Raw genomic sequence first — 17,615 nt, 5'->3', positions numbered from 1 at the left:
TTACACATAGCCGGGTGCTCAAGAACTACATGTAGGGAGGAAGGGAGAGCTTGAGAGGTCGCCCCGAGGCCTGTGCTCTCTGGACCTGCAGGGGGCGCTCCAGCCCCGCCCCCCAAAGAAAGGCCCAGCATCCCTGGTTCAGTTGACGCGCGTGCGTCGGAACTTGTTTGCCACCGGTTCTCTTTTAATTGAGCATGCGCGCCGGAAACCCGGTCAGAGCGGCGCGTGCGCAGGCGGAGTGGGATCGGAGCTTAGGAGTAGCGCAGTCGCGGGTGGCGGGCACCATGCTGGCACCCGAGGCTGAGCGGGTGCTGCAGTACCTGGTGGAAGTGGAGGAGCTCGCCGAGGCGGTGCTGGCGGACAAGCGGCAGGTAGGAGTCGCGTCCGCGGGGCAGGAACCCGAATTCAGCGGGTGGGGCCTGTTGATGGGGCGGGACCCGGAATCTGGTTCTAGCACCCGCTGGCAATGGGTTGACCCGGGACTGGTAACCTAATAGCGGTGACAACAAACATGGCAACTTGGCATAATGCCGTGCTTCCCCCTTTTATATAGCACATACTAGCGGAGCTCTCCTAGCGATCCCCTTGCTCCGTCCTTCCTTTGTCCTTTACTGTGCTCCCCGGATCCCTAACCATTACCCCTTTGGGCAGTTTACCTGAACCTCTTCAAGATGCAGTTCCGGGACTCCCTCAATGACCTGGCCTGCGCCGCCCCAGTCAGGGTCCTGAGGGGAGAAAAGGAACATCGAAGAGGTCCGAGTGGCGTGTGATGGCGCGGGGGTGGGGACGGGGAGGGACCCTAGACACGGCGGGCTTTGCAGATCTGAACACGGAGCTCGGGTCTGGTTCTAATCCGGGTGCCTCGTGTTTGAAGGGAGTTCATGGGAGGGGCGAAAGATGAGGTAATTGGATTCAGGTTTTAAAAGGATCCACTCCCCCCCACCCCCGCCCCGGGGTCCGGGAGACGGATGGGCTTGGACCAAGATGGTGGTGATGGAGATCGCGGATGAGTCAGAAATGTGTTTTGGAGATGAGTGTAGTAGGTCTTGATTCTGGTAATGTACGGGGTGGGGGGCTAGGAGAAGACAAGAGTGATTCATGACTTCTCTTCAGTTAGAAGGATTGGCTGGTTGGTCAGTCGGGTATTAGACTTGGGAAAACAGCCTATGAAATACTGCGTGAAGGCATGCTGAACGATGATAATGACAGCAGTTGAAGTTTGTAAGTACTTACTATATGTCAGGTTCTGTGTTAACTCATTTCATTCCTGGTCCAGTAACCTAAGAAATAGGTACTGTTCATACCTTTATTTTGCAGAGAGGTAAATAGCAAGGTGAAATGGCACGGTTCATAGCGAGAGCAGGATTCAAACCTGGGTATTCGGATTCCAGGGCCAGTGCTCTAAAGCAGTGTGTGACACTCCCTCCTCCATTCTTCAGCTGTCATGCTGGTACCACTGTTTTCGTGCCCCACCCTCTCTGTTCTGGTTTAGTATTGTGGGCTCCTCGAGATTCTAGGTTAGAATCAGCTGGAGGAGCTCGCCCAGGAAGAGGTTTCCACTCCCTGGTGATTCAGAAATCCCCTAAAGCTGGAGAACTGGCGCTCAAGTGGATAATGAATTATCTGTTAGCCTTTTGCCAGCACCTGCAATGGGGGGGAAAACACCCACACAACGAGTGGCTTTAAGGACCTGGAAACTGAGTGGGGGAAGCAATACATTTACACATCAGTCCATTTTAGACAGGACACTGGAAGTAACCCAGCGATGATGCCTTGTTGTCCTTGTCAGTGTTAATAGAGAGGCGGGTCTGTTGGGAGGCGACAGGTTGGGGCAAGACGTAGCTGAGATCCCCGCTGCCCCTCTGCTTTTCAGATTGTAGACCTGGACATGAAAAGGAACCAAAACCGAGAGGGCCTGAGGGCTCTGCAGAAGGATCTCAGCCTGTCTGGTAAGTCAGGATTTCCTCACTACAGCCCAGGAGGCCTGTTCCATTTTCCTTCTAAGGTCTTTGCCTTGTCCCTATTAGAGACCGGGCAGGAGGCTGCAGGTGTGTGACGTAGCCCGTGGGCATCGGGGAATGTTTTCATAGGTCTGACACAGACTGGCTTGGGGTTTCAGCTGCTCACCCTGGGACAGGCCGTTAGGTGCTGGCTTGTCACCGATGGCACTGGGAAAGTGCCGGGGGTGGGGAAGGTGGAATAAAAACTGTGGTTCCTGGCCTCGTGCTCCACAAGTGAGCAGAGCAACGTAAATACATCCTAGAAGATGGTGAGAAAGCTGAAGAAGGGACTGGGTGTGGAGTGAATGTTGGAGGAGGGGATGGGGGCTCTTAGAGGCCGAGTGGCTGTGACAGAATAGGCGAGGAGGGAAGGGCAGGTGATGACGCTGGACAGATGGGCAGGGGCCAGGCCATAATGGAGGGAAGAATCGTGAATGTTGTTTAAAGTGGCATTGGAAGGTCTGAAACCTTCCCGGTTGCTTCTAATCTCACCAGAGTGAAATTCAGAGTCCTGCAACACCCCATGGATTCCAGACCCCCTTAAATTCTCCAGCGCCATCTCTACTTTGCCCTTACTCGTTGTCTCCATCCTTACTGGCCTTGCTCTTTGTTAATACCCCAAGCACATTACTAATCTTTGCTGAAGGGCTCACACCCTCACTTTCTTCAAGTCTCTGTCCAGATGTTAGATAATCAGCGAGGCCTTCTCAGACCACCTGGTATACATAACAAGCCCCTCGCTGACTCTGGCATTCCTCATCCCTCTCCCCTGCTTTATGTTTCCATACAGTGCTTAGTTAGGCCTGTCAGGGTCTGACAGATGATATCTTTGCATGTTTATTCCCCCTCCTCCACCATAACGTATGCTCTGTGAGTACAAGAGCTTCATCTTGTGCTGCTGTGTTCGTGCAGCATCTACAACAATGCCTAGTAGACAGTAGGTGCTGCAAATATTTGTTCAATGAATGACCATTTGCCGTTTCAGAAGATGTAATGGTTTGCTTCGGAAACATGTTTATCAAGATGTCTCACCCTCAGACTAAGGAAATGATTGAGAAAGGTAAGGCTCCCTGGGCGTGGATCTTGAGCTTTATAGCTTCCACTTCTCATAGCGTGGTTTGCTTTCAGGTGCAGTCTGCTACGGTGAGATATCCTTTTCTGTTCACTGTGGCTGATTAGGTTCAGCTCGAGCATTCAGCCAGCTCATTGATTGCTTAGGTTGTTTAGGTCTCGTGTTACCGCTGTCATGCTCTCCTGAAAACCCCTTGATGGACTTGGGCTTTTCCAATTCCTTAGCCAGCCATTTCCCAACCATCTTCGGGTAGGCAGGGGTGTAGGCTCTTCATTCTATTCTGACAGTTGACTTTTTCCTGATTTCACTGAGTGGTGACCTAAAGTCCTGATGTCGCCTTCCCTATGCTCAGGTCAGAGGACTGAGAGTCGGGAATGGTCTGCTCAGCCTGATCCTGGGCTCACTCAGTGGTGGTGGGCGGGTCATGTTGCATCTCCAGCCTTTGGTTCCTTAGTAGGTCTCTGAAGTCCCCTTTTCCTTCCTGAATGCTAAGGGCCCTTGCTGTCAGAGGGGTCAGGGAGAGGCTGGCACCTCCGACTCCTTTGGGTCATTCTGTTTATAGTGTAACCTCATCCTGTTTGCCTAATTCACTTTGCAGATCAGGATCATCTGGATAAAGAAATAGAGAAACTCCGGAAACAACTGAAAGTGAAGGTCAACCGCCTGTTTGAGGCCCAAGGTATTGGCCTAGGCAGGGTGAGCGGGGAGGCAGGAAACCAAGAGGGTTCGTAATCAACAGCACAGACTGAGAGGGCGGGTGGGAAGCCCCTCCCAGGTAGACAGTGGTCTGGACTGCATGTGAGTGGCACTGAAGCTGTGGGCAGTGGTTGTCTCTAGCCATCCCAAGGTAGAATGGACGAGAAGTCTGTGGGGTCTTCTTCCTATCACAAGTGCTTTTTCCAGGCTCCAGCAATAGCCTGGGGTAGCTTCCATTTTATGCCAGGGAATGGCGTGGGGACCAGGATAGTTCTGGCTCAGAAGCCACATTTCTAGGTAAACCTCACCGCTCCAGACCAATCACAGGTATGGCAGAAACCTAGCAGAGTCATGATTCTTCAGGCTCTGGCCGACTCGGGAGCGGGTGTCGATGTGTACTGTTCAGTACATTGCAGGTGTGAGGCCCTTCCCTGTCAGACCTGAAAGCCAGGTGTTCGGCATCGTGCATGCAGCGTAAGCTCCTTTCCTAGGCCTGGCTCCAGGGCCTAGGGTTGGGCCAGCAGGAGGCCTGAACTTGCTGATTGATCGTCTTCTTCCCCTAGGCAAACCGGAGCTGAAGGGTTTCAACCTGAACCCCCTCAACCAGGATGAGCTTAAAGCTCTCAAGGTCATCTTGAAAGGATGAAATTCAAGAACCAACATAGGGGACCTAATACCAGAATTCCCCCCTGGGGTCATGCAGGACCCAGAACACTCCAGCCTTTGAAACCTGCAAGGACGGTATCTGCCCTGCAAGGGGACAGGCATCTGGCCACTGCTCCTGTATGGAGCGTCTTTCTCTGTGACACTTGACTGATTCGTGACAGCAGGAGGGAACCCTCAGCCTTCCAGTGTCTTCCAGGCCTGTCCACAGGGGCTGGAAAGACACAAGACCCATTGACAGGCCCGAGCAGCCACCAGTGGGTGGGTGTGGGCAGCGCCTGTGGGGGTATGAGGACTGCAGCGGCACTTCTCAACAGTGGCCTGCTGTTTGAATGGCCTGGGCAGGGAAGAAGGGAGAGGGGAAGAGTGGGAGCTTCGTTCCAGCATTCCTCTCAGAAAGGGAGACATTTTCAAGCAGCGTGTGTAACAATTGGAATGAAGCAGGAGGCTCACAGGTGGTTTCTGAACAAAGGACAGAATCTCGGTGCTCGTGGTCCACCACAACTATCTGTGGAGCAGACATACCATTTCTCCCCGCTGGCTCCATTTTGGCCTGTTTTTCCTGCTTGCTTCCAGACAGCCCGGAGTGGGTGCCACTTGTCCACCCCCTGCAGCTGCTCTTTGGTCAGGAAGGCTGTGCAGAGTCCTGCACCAGAGATGGGCAAGGGAGGCTGCCTCTTAACACGCTTCATGCCCCGCCCCAACCCCATCACCTCTGAGAGCAGGGCCAGGGCTGCTCAGAGTTTCCTTATCTTCAGTGTGAATGCACTGTGAGGGCAACGCGGTGTCTTTCCTGTTCATTGAGGGCTCAATAAATGTTACCTAAATGAATGAATAGCATCTTCTAGTCCTCACCTCATTTGGTCCTTCACTGAGAGCACACTACTCCCTTTAGGTCAGGGATGTCACCTAGGAGGGGCCAGTGGTTCCTCGAAATGACGGATTAGGCAGTAGCAGCAGAGCAGAATGGAGAGGGTTCACCTAGTTCCCCCTACCCCCCCCCCCCCGCCCCGGCCCTGCCGATAGTTATGTGGGAGCCCAGGCTGGTGTGGCCAGACCTTGTGTTTTATTAGGAGCTAGCACTTTGAATTTTTTTTTAAGTTGAACTTTCTGTTTTTTTAATATTAGTGACTCAAAAGTTTTTAAAAACTTTAGTGTTGGCCAAACAAAATTCCTTACCTAGATCAAATTTGGCCCAGAACTACTATTTTGCATCCTCTTAAGTTTTTTAGTAGAAATTTCTGCGTGTTTTCCTCATGAGAGTAGGAAGATGGAATTGGAAACTAAATGTCCACAATAGACTAAAGGAATTGGCAGCCCAGTCCTGGGATACTGCACAGCGGCACAGTCAAGAGTCGGGAAGCCTCCGCACCGATTTGGGACAGCCCCAGGACCGGTAAGAGCAGGGGCGGGGCAGGTGTCCAGTAAGCTGAAGGCTTATATGCAGTCACTAGTCATGTGGTTACCTCAGAACAGAAACTGCATGGTTGGGGTGGAAGGGAAGAGCACGTTGCTGTTGCACATTTTAAAACAAAATTTTAAAACTAGGGAGTAGCAGCATTCACTTCGGTAGATAATATCTGGTATAACTGCCTTGCTCATAATTTCTCTGAACATTGCCCCTACCTACCTCTCTGGCAGGGTAGACGCTAGGCCAAAAAGCCAATTGGATTCTGCCAGAAAGGGCAAACCCGTGCCTGGGGCTGTCTGGGCTTGCCCCAGGGATGGAGGGACGGCACCGTGCTCCAGAGTCAGGAGGCCCAGAGTGGCCTGGCCTCTGGCCTTCCCAAAGCCAACTGGTTCCCTTCTCGGATTTGCCAGTATGTTCCTTCTGAAGCCCTCCCCGTTCCTGGGCAGTCAGATTCTGTTATTTGCAGTCGAAAGAACTGCGTTGAAGCTGGGAGACTGGTAGGAGGAGCTGCCTGGGGTCTCATGATAGGCCCATAGGGAGCAGTTAGCCCACCAGCCGACTCATAATTTCTGTTAAACCAAGAGGAGGTGTAGGAATACAGGGATGTGGAAAATGCAGAAACTTTCACTTAACCCAACTCCTTAAGCCATCTCTTTGCCTGCGACCCCAGGGCTTTCTGGTTTAAAAAGCTCAGCTCCCAACTTCAAGCAAGAAGGCCCAGAGAGGCACCTTTGTCACTCAGGTGACTTTGATAGGTGCACTTTTTTTGCAGGGACCCTTACTAAGCAAATCTGTCTCCCTGATCTTTCCCTGTCCATCTGAGAAACGGGGGTGGCCTGGCCTGCTGGCTTTCAGATGGGCTCCCCAATACTACAGGTCAGGGCATTGCAAGGAGGGAAAGATGTACTTAGGGTCCAGTCCTCCAGACCCCCAATAAACACAATCTAATAACTTTGGCAAGTTTCCTGGCCTGCGAATCCTCGCTCTTGGAGGACTCTTTCACCATTAACCTTCTGAGAGACATCAAAGGGTCAAAGCCAGGAGGACCACGTGGCTGCTGCTGACAGCATCCCCGAGGCAAGCCTGGTGCCCAGTAACTCTTGAGTATGAGCACAGTAACTCTTGAGTACGAGCACGGCCTGTGCTCATTTATTATGCTCACAGAGCTGTGATCTCTCTGGGGTAGTAGAACTTGCTGGGTTTTTCCTCTTTGGGCCTGTTCGCCAAGCCAATCTGTCAAGGTTAAAACCCATCCAGTCCAGGGACCTGGCTTTCTACTAGGGCAAAGATGCCCCAGGGTCGGGCAGGGAATCCAGGGGCCCAGCCCAAGCAGCAGCCAGCAGCTGTGGCCCAGCCAGAGGGAGGGAGGCATGTGCTCGGAGGTGCTGTGGTGCTGGGAGTGGAGTGGGGAGAGGACTGGCTGGCGTGGTGCCTCCCAGGGTCCTGTGGCTGGGATTAGCTGGAAGCTTTCTTCTGGCCTTGAAGGGAGCGGAACAGCTGCCTCAGCTGTGTTTTTCGATCATTGATGCAACCTAGGAGGGAAGTGGAGTGTTGGCTGGGAGGGCGTGTCCTCAGGAAAGGGGGTTTGGGAGAGTGGAGTGGCCTGGGCTCCCACTACCTGGTGGGAGGAGGGGACAGCAGCCGTGCCTAGGATGACCTCTGGTTTGCACCCTCAGCGGCTGCGGCCCTCAGGCAGGCCATTTTCCTCTCTTGAGCATCAGTTTTCTCATATGTCAACCAGGTACCTGCTTTACAGGATGAGTGTACAGGTCATTGAATGAAGCTGGCCTTCACTGGGAACTAACCCAGGGGCTACTTCAGGTGCTGCATGCGGATTAACTTGTTCTCATCAGACGTTTGAGAGGCTAAAGTAACTTGCTCCAAATCACACTAAGCAGCAGATCTGGGGTTTGAACCCAGACTAATCTAGCTCCAGAGGTCAAGTTCTTAACTGCTACCCCACATTGCTTTTCTTCTGGCCTCAGTGACAATGCATTGAAAGCTAGCCCGGTGCCTGGTACCTTACAGGTTAAATGCAAGCTCTCTTCCCCTAGGCAGCCCCCTGTGGCAGGCACAGTTGGGTAAGGGACGAATCTTTTCCATGAGCAGCCTCTGCTCTCGTGGAAGTATGTCCCAGCCAGTCTGTGCTGAGAGGCCAACATGAGCTTCTGAGACACCTCTTCTCCAGACACATTCATGGAACAACTTCATGGTCATTCTCTTTTCTTTTTCAATCCTCACCCGGGGACATGTTTTTATTGATTTAAGGGGAAGAAAGAATTGAGGTGAGAAACATGGACAAGTTGCCTCCCGTGCACCCCAACCGGGAATCAAACCTGCCACTGTTTGGTGTCCAGGACGATGCTCCAACGTCGATGATACTCCCAACTGCTGCTTGAGTGATTGAGCTCGTGGCCACAGCTACTGGCCTGGCAGCGCCGGCCACCTTTCTTATCACCCCAAGGCCCTGTTTCCAACTCCTACACACTCACCACTCATCGAGACCTGGCTGAGCTGAGAGCCCACTGTGCCTCCCCAGGGTTCTGTGGAACCCTGGCTTTAACTTTAATTGACTTATTCGTAACTCCCAAGTCTTTGCATCCTACACAAATCTCCTCTCCGAGTTCCAGCTTCGTCTCTGGGCTTTCTGCTCATCCTTTCACCGGGAAATCCCTCCACACCCCCGTAACGCGTTTCATCAGTACCCTCCCCACCAGCTCCCCTTGCGTTCACCGCCACGTGGCCAGGCACTCCGCTAGATACTTGGCAGTGGTTCTGTAGAGACTTCCCGAGCAGTGGCTCTCAACCTAGCCCGTGCTTCAGAGTCATCTTGGAGATCTTAAAAAACGCTGATGTTCAGACCACCTGTATCTTTTTCTCCAGCAGGCATCTGTTTCCTAAAGCTCCCATGGGATTCCAAAATGCAGCTGGGGTGGAGAAACACTGTTCTGGATCTTTGCCTCTCAACGGGGTCCAGAAAGCAGCAGCATCAATTTCTGAGGAGGACTGTTAGCAAAACGCTGTGACGGCTCCCCCCTTTCCTGTAGGCAAACCTCTCTGTAAGGTGACTGCTCTTTCTTCCACCAAGAGGCGGAGTCTGTCTTCTTGCCCCATGAATCTGGGCTGGACTAGCTCTAACCAATGCTTTGTGGCAGACCAACACTGTGGGTCTTCTAAGCCCAGCCCTCAAAGCTTTGCTACGCCTTCTCCCGCCGCTTTGGATCCCTGGGAGCACCACGTGAAGAAGCCAGAGCAGCACGTCTAGAGGACAAATGGCCACCGAGAAGGAGAGGCCCGGCTGACAATCAAAATCAGCCACCACACATGTCAGTGAGGCCATCCTAGGCCATCACAGCTCAGTAAATGTGCCAGGTGCCTGCAGCCCTATGAGTGACTCTAGGCGACACCTGAAGATTGAGAAGCAAATAAGATAGTTGTTTTAAGCTTCGAGGTTTTGGGAAGGTTTGTTACACAGTAACAGGTAAAATAGCGTCCCCTGGAGCTTGTCCGAGATGCAGGGTTTTGGGCCCCATGCCAGACCTACAGAATCATAAACTTCACTTCAACAAGATTTCCAGGTGATTATATGACAGCTTGAAAGCACTATGTTGGCATCCTCCGAGAACATAATGTGGCAGACTCTAGGGATGTGCTGTGGAAAAGCCATCCGCAAACCTCCTTGCATCTCGGGTGGCCACGTGAGCCTGGCCTGATGGATAAAAGGTCGGGAGAGGTCCACAGGAGGCTTTCCCTTGTGGAATAAATAGTCAAAGCTTGAAAGAAAGGCTTTGGCCCTTGGACCTTTCTGTTTCTCTCTGCCTGGGATAAGGACATGGTGCCTGGAGTTGGAGCAGCCATGTTGCAACCATGAGGCAGCAAGACTAAGTACTAAGACAACCTGCTAATTGTGGCAAAGCAAAAGGAGGGAAGCTCTGGGTCTTTGGGGGCATCTTGCTGCCATTGTGTCAGCCTTGTACAGCCACCCCGAGACTTCCTGTGGCTCAAGACAACTCAGTCCTTCTCTGGATAACTATTAGCTGGCTTCTTTTGTGGCTTGTGGCCAGCCCAATCCTAAATCCCTAAGAAAGATTTAAAACCTTTTCATAAGAAAAAAAGATGCCACGAACTACATTCAAAATCAAATTACAACCTCAGTAAAATATTTACAATGAGCTCAACAGAGAGGTAATATCCTCAACATATCACTATCCAAGGCCTTTCTACATCTAGAAAAATGTAAATCCATTGGAAAACAGAGTACAGACAGCTAACAAAAGAAGAAATGCAAATTCAAAGATCTGAAACCTCACCAGGAATCAGTGCAGTGCACAAGTTGTTAATTTTTTTTTTTAATTCAAAGCTGGCAAATTCCTGTAATCTTTCTAGAAAACCATTTGGCTGTAATAAGTCCATCCGTCTGACCCAGTAGTTATATTCTAGGAATCTGTCCTAAAGAAACAGCCAGGTTTTTCAGCTGCGCTTTATGTGAAAGGATGTTTATCACGTCATTGTTTATAAAGGTGAAGAATTGAAATCATGCCATGTGCTCGATGACAAGAAATTGATTTAGCAAACCTGGCAGCTGTACAAGCTGGAATATTTTGTATCCATGTGGCAATATCATTTCTAACTGTGCCAGGGGACAGGAGAGCCTAGCAGTCCAGCATTTGGGCTTTGGAATCAGACAGATGGGGGTTCGAGTCCCAGCTCACCACCTCTAAGCAAGTTGTGTAACGTCTGGAGGTCATTTCCTCATCTGTAAACTGAATAAAAGCTACCTAAAAATGAAATGAGATAAAGCACGTAAACTATCTAGTCTAGACCTGGCAAATACGTGTTTCCAAAAGACAGGCTCTTACTAATACTGTTGGATGATGAGCAGTGCTGTGTGGGAAAGCGGGACTCAGAGCCCGGCCCGGAGCCAGTTCTGCACGAGAAAGAGTGAGTGAGTGAGTGAGTGAGTAGTGTTGTGTGTGTGTGTGTGTGTGTTTTTAAAAACTGCAAGGAAACACACCAGATTGTTAAAGATGGTTGTGTCGGAATGTTTTTTATTTCCTTCTTTAGTTTTTAAATATTCTGTAATAAGTGTGAATAATTTTTATAATCAGAGAAAAGTACCAAGTTTAAAGTCAAGCCCTGGAGTCCTTAATTTCTCTTAACTCATCGTGCGGGGTTTTCTGGTGGTCGTTTTTTGTTTGTTTCTCTAATCCTTTTCAAATCTACCTCCTGACATTAATAATATCTCTCCCTTACGTGCCAGGCAGTGTTTTCTAGGCATATATTGAGACAGAAATCATTTAATCTTTACAGATGAGAAGCAAGGAGTTTGAGTCCGTGGCCCAAGGCCATACCGCTGTGCCAAGCTACCAGTCCTAGACACCAGTCCTGGCATGTCCACCCCACAGATTCTCAGTGCCCCCTCCCCACCCGGCCCCACGTACCGAGGTGTGTGTTGGTCGCAAAGTTCCCCATCTCTGACAGGTCGGGAGCCCCCTCTTCTCTGCTGACGGGGCCATCATTCCACATGAGGTCAAAGCCTCCCACTCGCTTCTCTCTTCCTGTGAGCCTAGGCAGGCAGGAGACACAAAAGGGTTAAGAAAGAGACCAGAGCCAGGATGCTGATTCACTCTTGCACCTTGCAGGTTCCAACACTGTAAGAACTCCTTCCTCTCTCCACCTATTCACTGGCTGTCTCCCAGGTGCCCACACACCTGGGAGACAGAGGGGTCAGAGGGGTCGCCCTCCCCGTTTTTGTCCCTTGACTCAAGCACTTGCCCTCATTACTGCTGCATTCTGTGTAAACTCTGCTGCCTTCCTCAGACCGTAAACTCCATGAAGGCAGGGATGGGGTCATCCTGTCCTTTACCATGTCCTCAGTGTGTGTCACAGGGCCTGGCACACAGCAGAAGCTCGAATGTTTGTTGAATGAATAAGTGATAGTAGATATAGTGGGCACCCGAGGTTCCCTCTGCTCAGCATCCATTTCACCTTCTTTCATCCAAAGGTGCCTCAGTGTTTCCTTTGAGGACCACTCCTCCCTCTCTCACTCATGTGGCTCAGGGGAGGTCGACTCTGCCCCCCACCCCCCAGAGGTAGACACAAGACCTAGGCCTGTCAATCTGAGTCACAGTGATTGGTTCAGAGATGGGCATGTGACCCAACCCCCACCCATGAGCATGAGAGTCAGCGCTCAAACTCCTGCTGGAATAATTGATAAAAATCAATGGGCCAGAAAGAGATGAGAGGGAGGGAGGGAGGCAGGAGACAAACCGATACTGACCGGAGTCAGACCCCGGATTTTTCCATCATATACACATTGTTATGACAACATATTGTCAAGCTAGGTGCTTGACAATAAATTATATCGGTAAATTAACCTAACACTCCCGAGAGGCAGACACAGTGTTTCTCATTTTACAGAGGAGGAAAAAAGCTCAGAGAGGCAAGGAGTCTGGTCCAGGGTCTGGCAGTCAGGAGGTGGTGAGGAAATCTGCTGGACTGAATCCCAGAAAGCAGTGCAGGGCCCTGCTCTGACCCCACAGGGCTGAGTCCCCGGACCAGGCTCTGACCCCGCGTGGCCAGCCTCATCTTGGTCACTCCATCTATAGAACGGCAGGGCAGGCCGGGTGTCCCTGCAGGCTGCCCACGTCCCAGGGCTCTGCGTTCTATCTCTTCCCTGGTGGGAGCCCCAGTGGTCATGTGCAGGGGTGCAAGAGCAAGGCCACCCCCACCTGGCCTCCATGTCCACGATGTGCAGGGTGTCTTCCAGTAGGCAGGTCTTGAGCTCGTAGTCCTCAGGGCTGCTGGCCGTCAGCGATGGGGACGCGTTGACCTCCAGGAGCCAGCTGGGGAGGGAGGGGCGTGGAGAGCCTCAGGGTTTCCTGGTCCCTGGAGCCCCTGGAATTTCACTGAGAGGCTAGATGGGGGGCTGGGCCCCACCCTCTATTCAACCAGAGTGCCCTCTCCACTTTCCATTAGAAGAAAGGCTCCAGTGGCTAAAGCTTTTTGAAAACAATTGTCACAAATTTGTTGTCTCCATAGGCGCCCAGCTGAGATGCACTGGAAAGAGTGTTCCATGACTTAAAGGGCTGGCTGTGGCCAGCTTCCGGGCAGGGTTGCCCTGTGGGAGTGTGAGCCCAGAATTGCTAGATCATCTGAGTTCTCCAGAAAAGCCAAACATCCCGATCTCCCAGTGTTTACAGACTGTCACTGGATTTCAATGAACAAGAAACAGGAGGTGTTCTGAAGGCCAGATGCAAAGTGTCTGCGGGCCAAAAGCAACCCAGGGGCCCCCAGCTTACGGCCTCTTGTTTCATGCAACCTGCTCATTTACAGCCAGGACCCGGGCACAGAGACAGCAGGGCTCACCCAGCAGGTCAGCGGGAGACCCAGGTCCCACTTTCTACTATCCGCTGCCGCCTCCAAGCTTCTGTCCCCCATAAGCGTCCACTGTAATGCCCATGGCCACATCTTACCCCAGGGGGCACAGGAGAGAGACCTACTGGTACCAGAACCCTGTTTCTCTCGAACCTGGGCCTGACCGAAGTCTTGCTCTCTGACTCCTACGCCTGGCTCAGAAAACCCCTTGGTACCACACAGTGACCCTGGGGAGGGGCTGGATCCAGGAGCAGAGGTGCTGGCTCAGGTCATAGTTCCTGGGGCCTGGCTCTTCCCTTGACTTACTGTGTGACCTCCAGCTCCCAGAACAACCCCACTGGTTTCATGGGAGGGCCATCGCTGTGGTCCCTGCCACCTCGGGTTTGTTCTACTCATCAGCTCAACCTCATGGACACTGAGGGAGTGCCCCAAATTCTGGACAGGGATTGACTTGGTAACAATCCTCCCTTACGAGACACTTTGCGTCCCGAAAGCACCAGGGGGAAAATTCCAAGGGGAATTTTCTTGCCTGGTACCAGGGGAGGATGCCTGACTCAGCAGATATTTGGGAACGGCCTCCCCATGCCAGGCACGGGCTCAGTGATCCACAGACAATGGCTCATTCGTTCCCCGTAACAACCCTGGAGGCGCGACCATCTCCTTGCAGGTGGGAAAACTGAGGCAACAGAAAGGGTTCCCAACAAGGAAGGGGAAGAGCTGAGGGCAGTCTGGGTGCAGAGTATGGAAAACATCCCCCGACCGCCGCCCCCGCCAGGGCCACTGGCCCATCTGCTTACGGCTTGAGGTCCTGGTCTATGAGGATGTCGTAGCCATACAGCTCGAAGCAGTGCTTGTCACTGATGATCACCTTCTGCACGCTCTGCAGGCTCTTGATGAAGATGTTGTCCATGTCGCTGAAGAGCGTCTCCACGGCCTCTGGCCCGTGCTTGGACGCCAGGTACTGCCGGAAGCGCTGCAGCATCCATTTGCAGCCCTGGGGCCCGTGCGTCGGGGTTGGGGAAGAGGGAGCCTCAGTTAACTAGGACCTGGCCGGCCAGGACCCTCCGACAATTGCTATCAACACAGCCCTCAGGCTCAGACATGGGGAGCCCATCCCTGAGTGCTGGGATTAGGAGAACCCCAATGTGTCCCTCCTTTTGGGGCAAAGACTGCACACCCAGGGGCATGTGCCTGTCCAGAGTGTGTGTGCCTCTCGATCTAAAGTATAGCCTGGGTACCCACAGCCCCAGAAGTTCTTGCACCAATGTCCTCCTGTGCAGCCTCTCCCCTGGGCCTGCTGCCTCCCTGAAGATGGACTGCACCGACCGGATTGCATCCCATGGCCCAAGGGACGATCAATGGTTATTTGTGGCAGGGTCGGTGGGTATGAAGGAGGCCCCCACTGTGTGGGTGTGAGCTGGGGACCAGCTCTCCCTGTGCACCTCTGTTCTGTTAACTCTGAGAAGTCTGAGAATTCTAAATCTGAACCTGGCCTCGCAGGTTATTAGACAGAAGATGGGCAGATAGACAGACAAAGATAGGTAGATAGAAGCCTATCTGTCGAGGCAGGAGGACAGAACACATATGCTAGAGGGTGTATTAGTGTGATTTGTGACTTTTAAACACCTAGACACAGTTCACGGGCCTCCTTTTGTGCTCTTGCCGTGGGCCCTGCGAATGGGAAGGGGAGCCTGACCTCACTGTGAACTCACTGTCTGCAAGGCAGACAGCCTGTCTTGGGCTCTTTGACTCTCTCGCTTGCCACCCCAGCCAGTCCCAGGGGCTGCACCTGGAGGGCAGAAGCCCAGCGGGCTCACCTTCTTCGGGTGGTAGTCGGGGGACGTCTTCTGCACGGCGACATTGGTGAGGTGAACATCTGGCAGAGGTCAGTGGTCAAGGCTCAGAGTGGACAAAGAGAGTCCTGCTCCACGGAGACCCCAGAGACCAAACTAAGACCCTTCCTCGGGAATTGATGGGGAAGATGACCAACAGCCCAGAGGTCATGTGTTTGGGCTTTAGAGTCTGAGGCACTTGGGTTCAAATCCTGCCTGCATCTTTACTGGCTCTGGGCCCCCGAGCCTTTTTCCTGACCTATTGAATGGGAATACCTGATAGTATACTGGCCTCCAGGGTTATTTGAAAGATCAGATAACATTTTGCATACAAGCACCTCTTATGGTGCCTGGCATAACTGATCTTTTATCATGATTTTCCAGCTCAAGAGGAGAATGTTTCCTACCAAGTAGAGAGACTGAATACAGACCAGCCATCTTGGGACATCTAGAGCTCTCTGTCCCTGGAGGGGTTCAGGCTGTGCGGCCACTTTGTAGAAATATTGGAAAAATGGTCCAGCTTTGGGGCGGGGTCAAGATAGCTTTTGACGTCCCAGCTCTGAAAGTCTGCCTTTTGTTGCCACCCCACGCTGACCACCAGCGAGATCCCCAACACTCTGCAGTTTACGGAGCGTGCTCACACGCACCCAGATCGCTCCCATCTCAAAGAAGGGACCTTTGAGATGCAGCGAGATTCAGGGACGGCCACTCAGAATGGCCCTCCCTTAACAGCTGCCCCCCACAGCAGAGGAGGGTGAGTCCCCCAAACCTCATGAAATGACTGTAAGATATAACTTTCTCCAGGACTTATCAGGACAGTTTGCAGATGGGAAGGTAGGGCTCTAGGTCACTAACCCAAGTCTAATCCCCCTAGAACATGCTGCTCCATGTCCGTAGCGTATCAGACAGGGAAGGTGGCTTCGGCCTCAAGAGAGAGGCGGGCATCCTCTTTAGCACCATCATCCTAGAATGTCCTTAGGAGCTTTCCAAAGACTGTTTCAATTTGTCTGAGAGTTTTTCTACCTTAATTTCAGAAGAATAAACGTACAACAAACCACTAAATAAACAAAGAGCCCTTAAGTTCATGGTCAATTGACTTTCGAAAAGTACGCCAAGGCAGTTCTACAGGGAAGCACAGTGTTTCCACCAAATGGACCACGACACCCGCGTGCGGAAGAATGCGGCTGGACCCCTCCTCATACCACAGACAAAAATGAACTGCAGGTGGACCGTGGGCCTAAATGCAGGAGCCAACACCGTAAGTCTCTTAGAATAAACTACAGGAAAAAATCATGGCCTTAGATGGGACACCAAAAGCACAAGTGACAAAAGAAAAAAATAGATTAAATCGAACTTCATCAGAATTAAAAACTTTTGTGCTTCAAAGGACATTAGCAAGAAAGTGACAGGTGGGGCCCAGAGGATTCTAGGGCAGTGAAGAGAGTCTGTATGATACAATACTGACGGACACACGTCCTTATGCCTGTCCAGACCCACTGGGTGTGCAGCCGTAGTGTAAGTTATGGGCTTTGGGTGGTTCGACGGTCGATGCAGGTTTGTCAGTTGTGAGTAGTTGATGGGGGTGTTGATAACAGGGGGGAGTACGCACATGTGGAGGCCGAGGGCTCATGGGAAATCGTGGTACCTGCCTCTCAGTTTTGCTCTGAACCTAAAACTGATTAAAAAATAGCCCTTAAAAATAAAGGACAACACGCAGAACAAAAGAGAATATTTGTAAGTCATGTGTCTGAGAGGGGAGTATTAAAAAATACATGAACTCTTACAGCTCGACCAGTAAAAAGACACATAATCCAACTGAAAAATGGGCAAGGACTTTGAGTAGAGATTTACCCAGAGAAGGTTAACAAATGCCCAACAAGCACATGAAAAAATGCTCACCGGTATTAGTCATCAGGGAGGTGCAAATACAAACCACTCACACCCCCCTAGGGTTGCTACAATAAAGAGAACAGATAGTAACAAGTGTTGGCAAGTGCAGAGCAGTTGGAACCCACATACCATCCTGGTGGGAGTGCACAGGGCACAGTGCTTTGGAAAATGGTCTAGAGACTCCTTAGAGAGTTAAACTTAGAATTAACACGTGACCAGTAATTCCCCTTCCTGGATATACTCGAGAAATAAAAACACATGTCCACACCAAAACTTGAACGTGAATGTTCACAGCAGCATTATTCATAACAGCCAAAGAGTGGAAACAACCCAAACGTCCATCAGCTCATGAATGGATAACTAAAATGTGTTATATCCAGAGAAGGAATAGTATTTGCTAATGAAAAGGAAACACTGATCAATGCTGCAACATGAATGACTCTTGAAAACAGTGAGCTAAGTGATAGAAGTCGGACACAAAAGACCTCATACTGTTTGAATCTGTTTATATTAAATGCCTGGAATAGACAAATAGGCAGAAAGTGGCTTAGGTCTGGGGCGGGGGTGGTGATGGAGGAAGTGGTGGAAAATGACAGCTAATGAGTTTAGGGTTCCTTTTAGGGGATGATGAAAATTCTAAACCTGGTCACGGTGATGTTTGTGTGAATATGATA

At 51.5% G+C, this 17,615-nt stretch overlaps 2 protein-coding genes across 2 annotated transcripts in view; one reads left to right on the top strand and one right to left on the bottom strand.

Annotated features, from left to right (window-relative positions):
• The first annotated feature begins 218 nt into the window (after positions 1-218).
• On the top strand, positions 219-5,271 carry PDRG1 (p53 and DNA damage regulated 1). The gene is made up of 5 exons (XM_037143196.2): positions 219-371; positions 1,874-1,949; positions 2,986-3,060; positions 3,671-3,751; positions 4,332-5,271. The coding sequence occupies exons 1-5, from the start codon at positions 285-287 to the stop codon at positions 4,412-4,414; spliced, it is 402 nt and encodes a 133-aa protein (XP_036999091.1). The 5' UTR covers positions 219-284; the 3' UTR covers positions 4,415-5,271.
• Positions 5,272-7,001: 1,730 nt separating this feature from the next.
• The window catches only part of TTLL9 (tubulin tyrosine ligase like 9), a 36,626-nt gene continuing 26,012 nt past the window's right edge, over positions 7,002-17,615 (bottom strand). Inside the window, exons 11-15 of the mRNA XM_037143195.2 lie at positions 15,037-15,095; positions 14,017-14,213; positions 12,574-12,687; positions 11,284-11,408; positions 7,002-7,374 (exon numbers count right to left, since the gene is read on the bottom strand). Coding sequence (XP_036999090.2) covers positions 7,298-7,374; positions 11,284-11,408; positions 12,574-12,687; positions 14,017-14,213; positions 15,037-15,095 — 572 coding nt within the window. The 3' untranslated portion in view covers positions 7,002-7,297. The remainder of the gene's footprint in view (positions 7,375-11,283; positions 11,409-12,573; positions 12,688-14,016; positions 14,214-15,036; positions 15,096-17,615) is intronic.

This window comes from Artibeus jamaicensis, unplaced genomic scaffold, assembly GCF_021234435.1.
Source record: "Artibeus jamaicensis isolate MK-2021 breed Jamaican fruit bat unplaced genomic scaffold, CSHL_Jam_final contig_685, whole genome shotgun sequence".
NCBI lineage: Eukaryota > Metazoa > Chordata > Mammalia > Chiroptera > Phyllostomidae > Artibeus > Artibeus jamaicensis.
The sequence above is the reverse complement of the archived record's forward strand: the minus strand, read 5'-3'. Positions and strand labels throughout refer to the sequence as shown.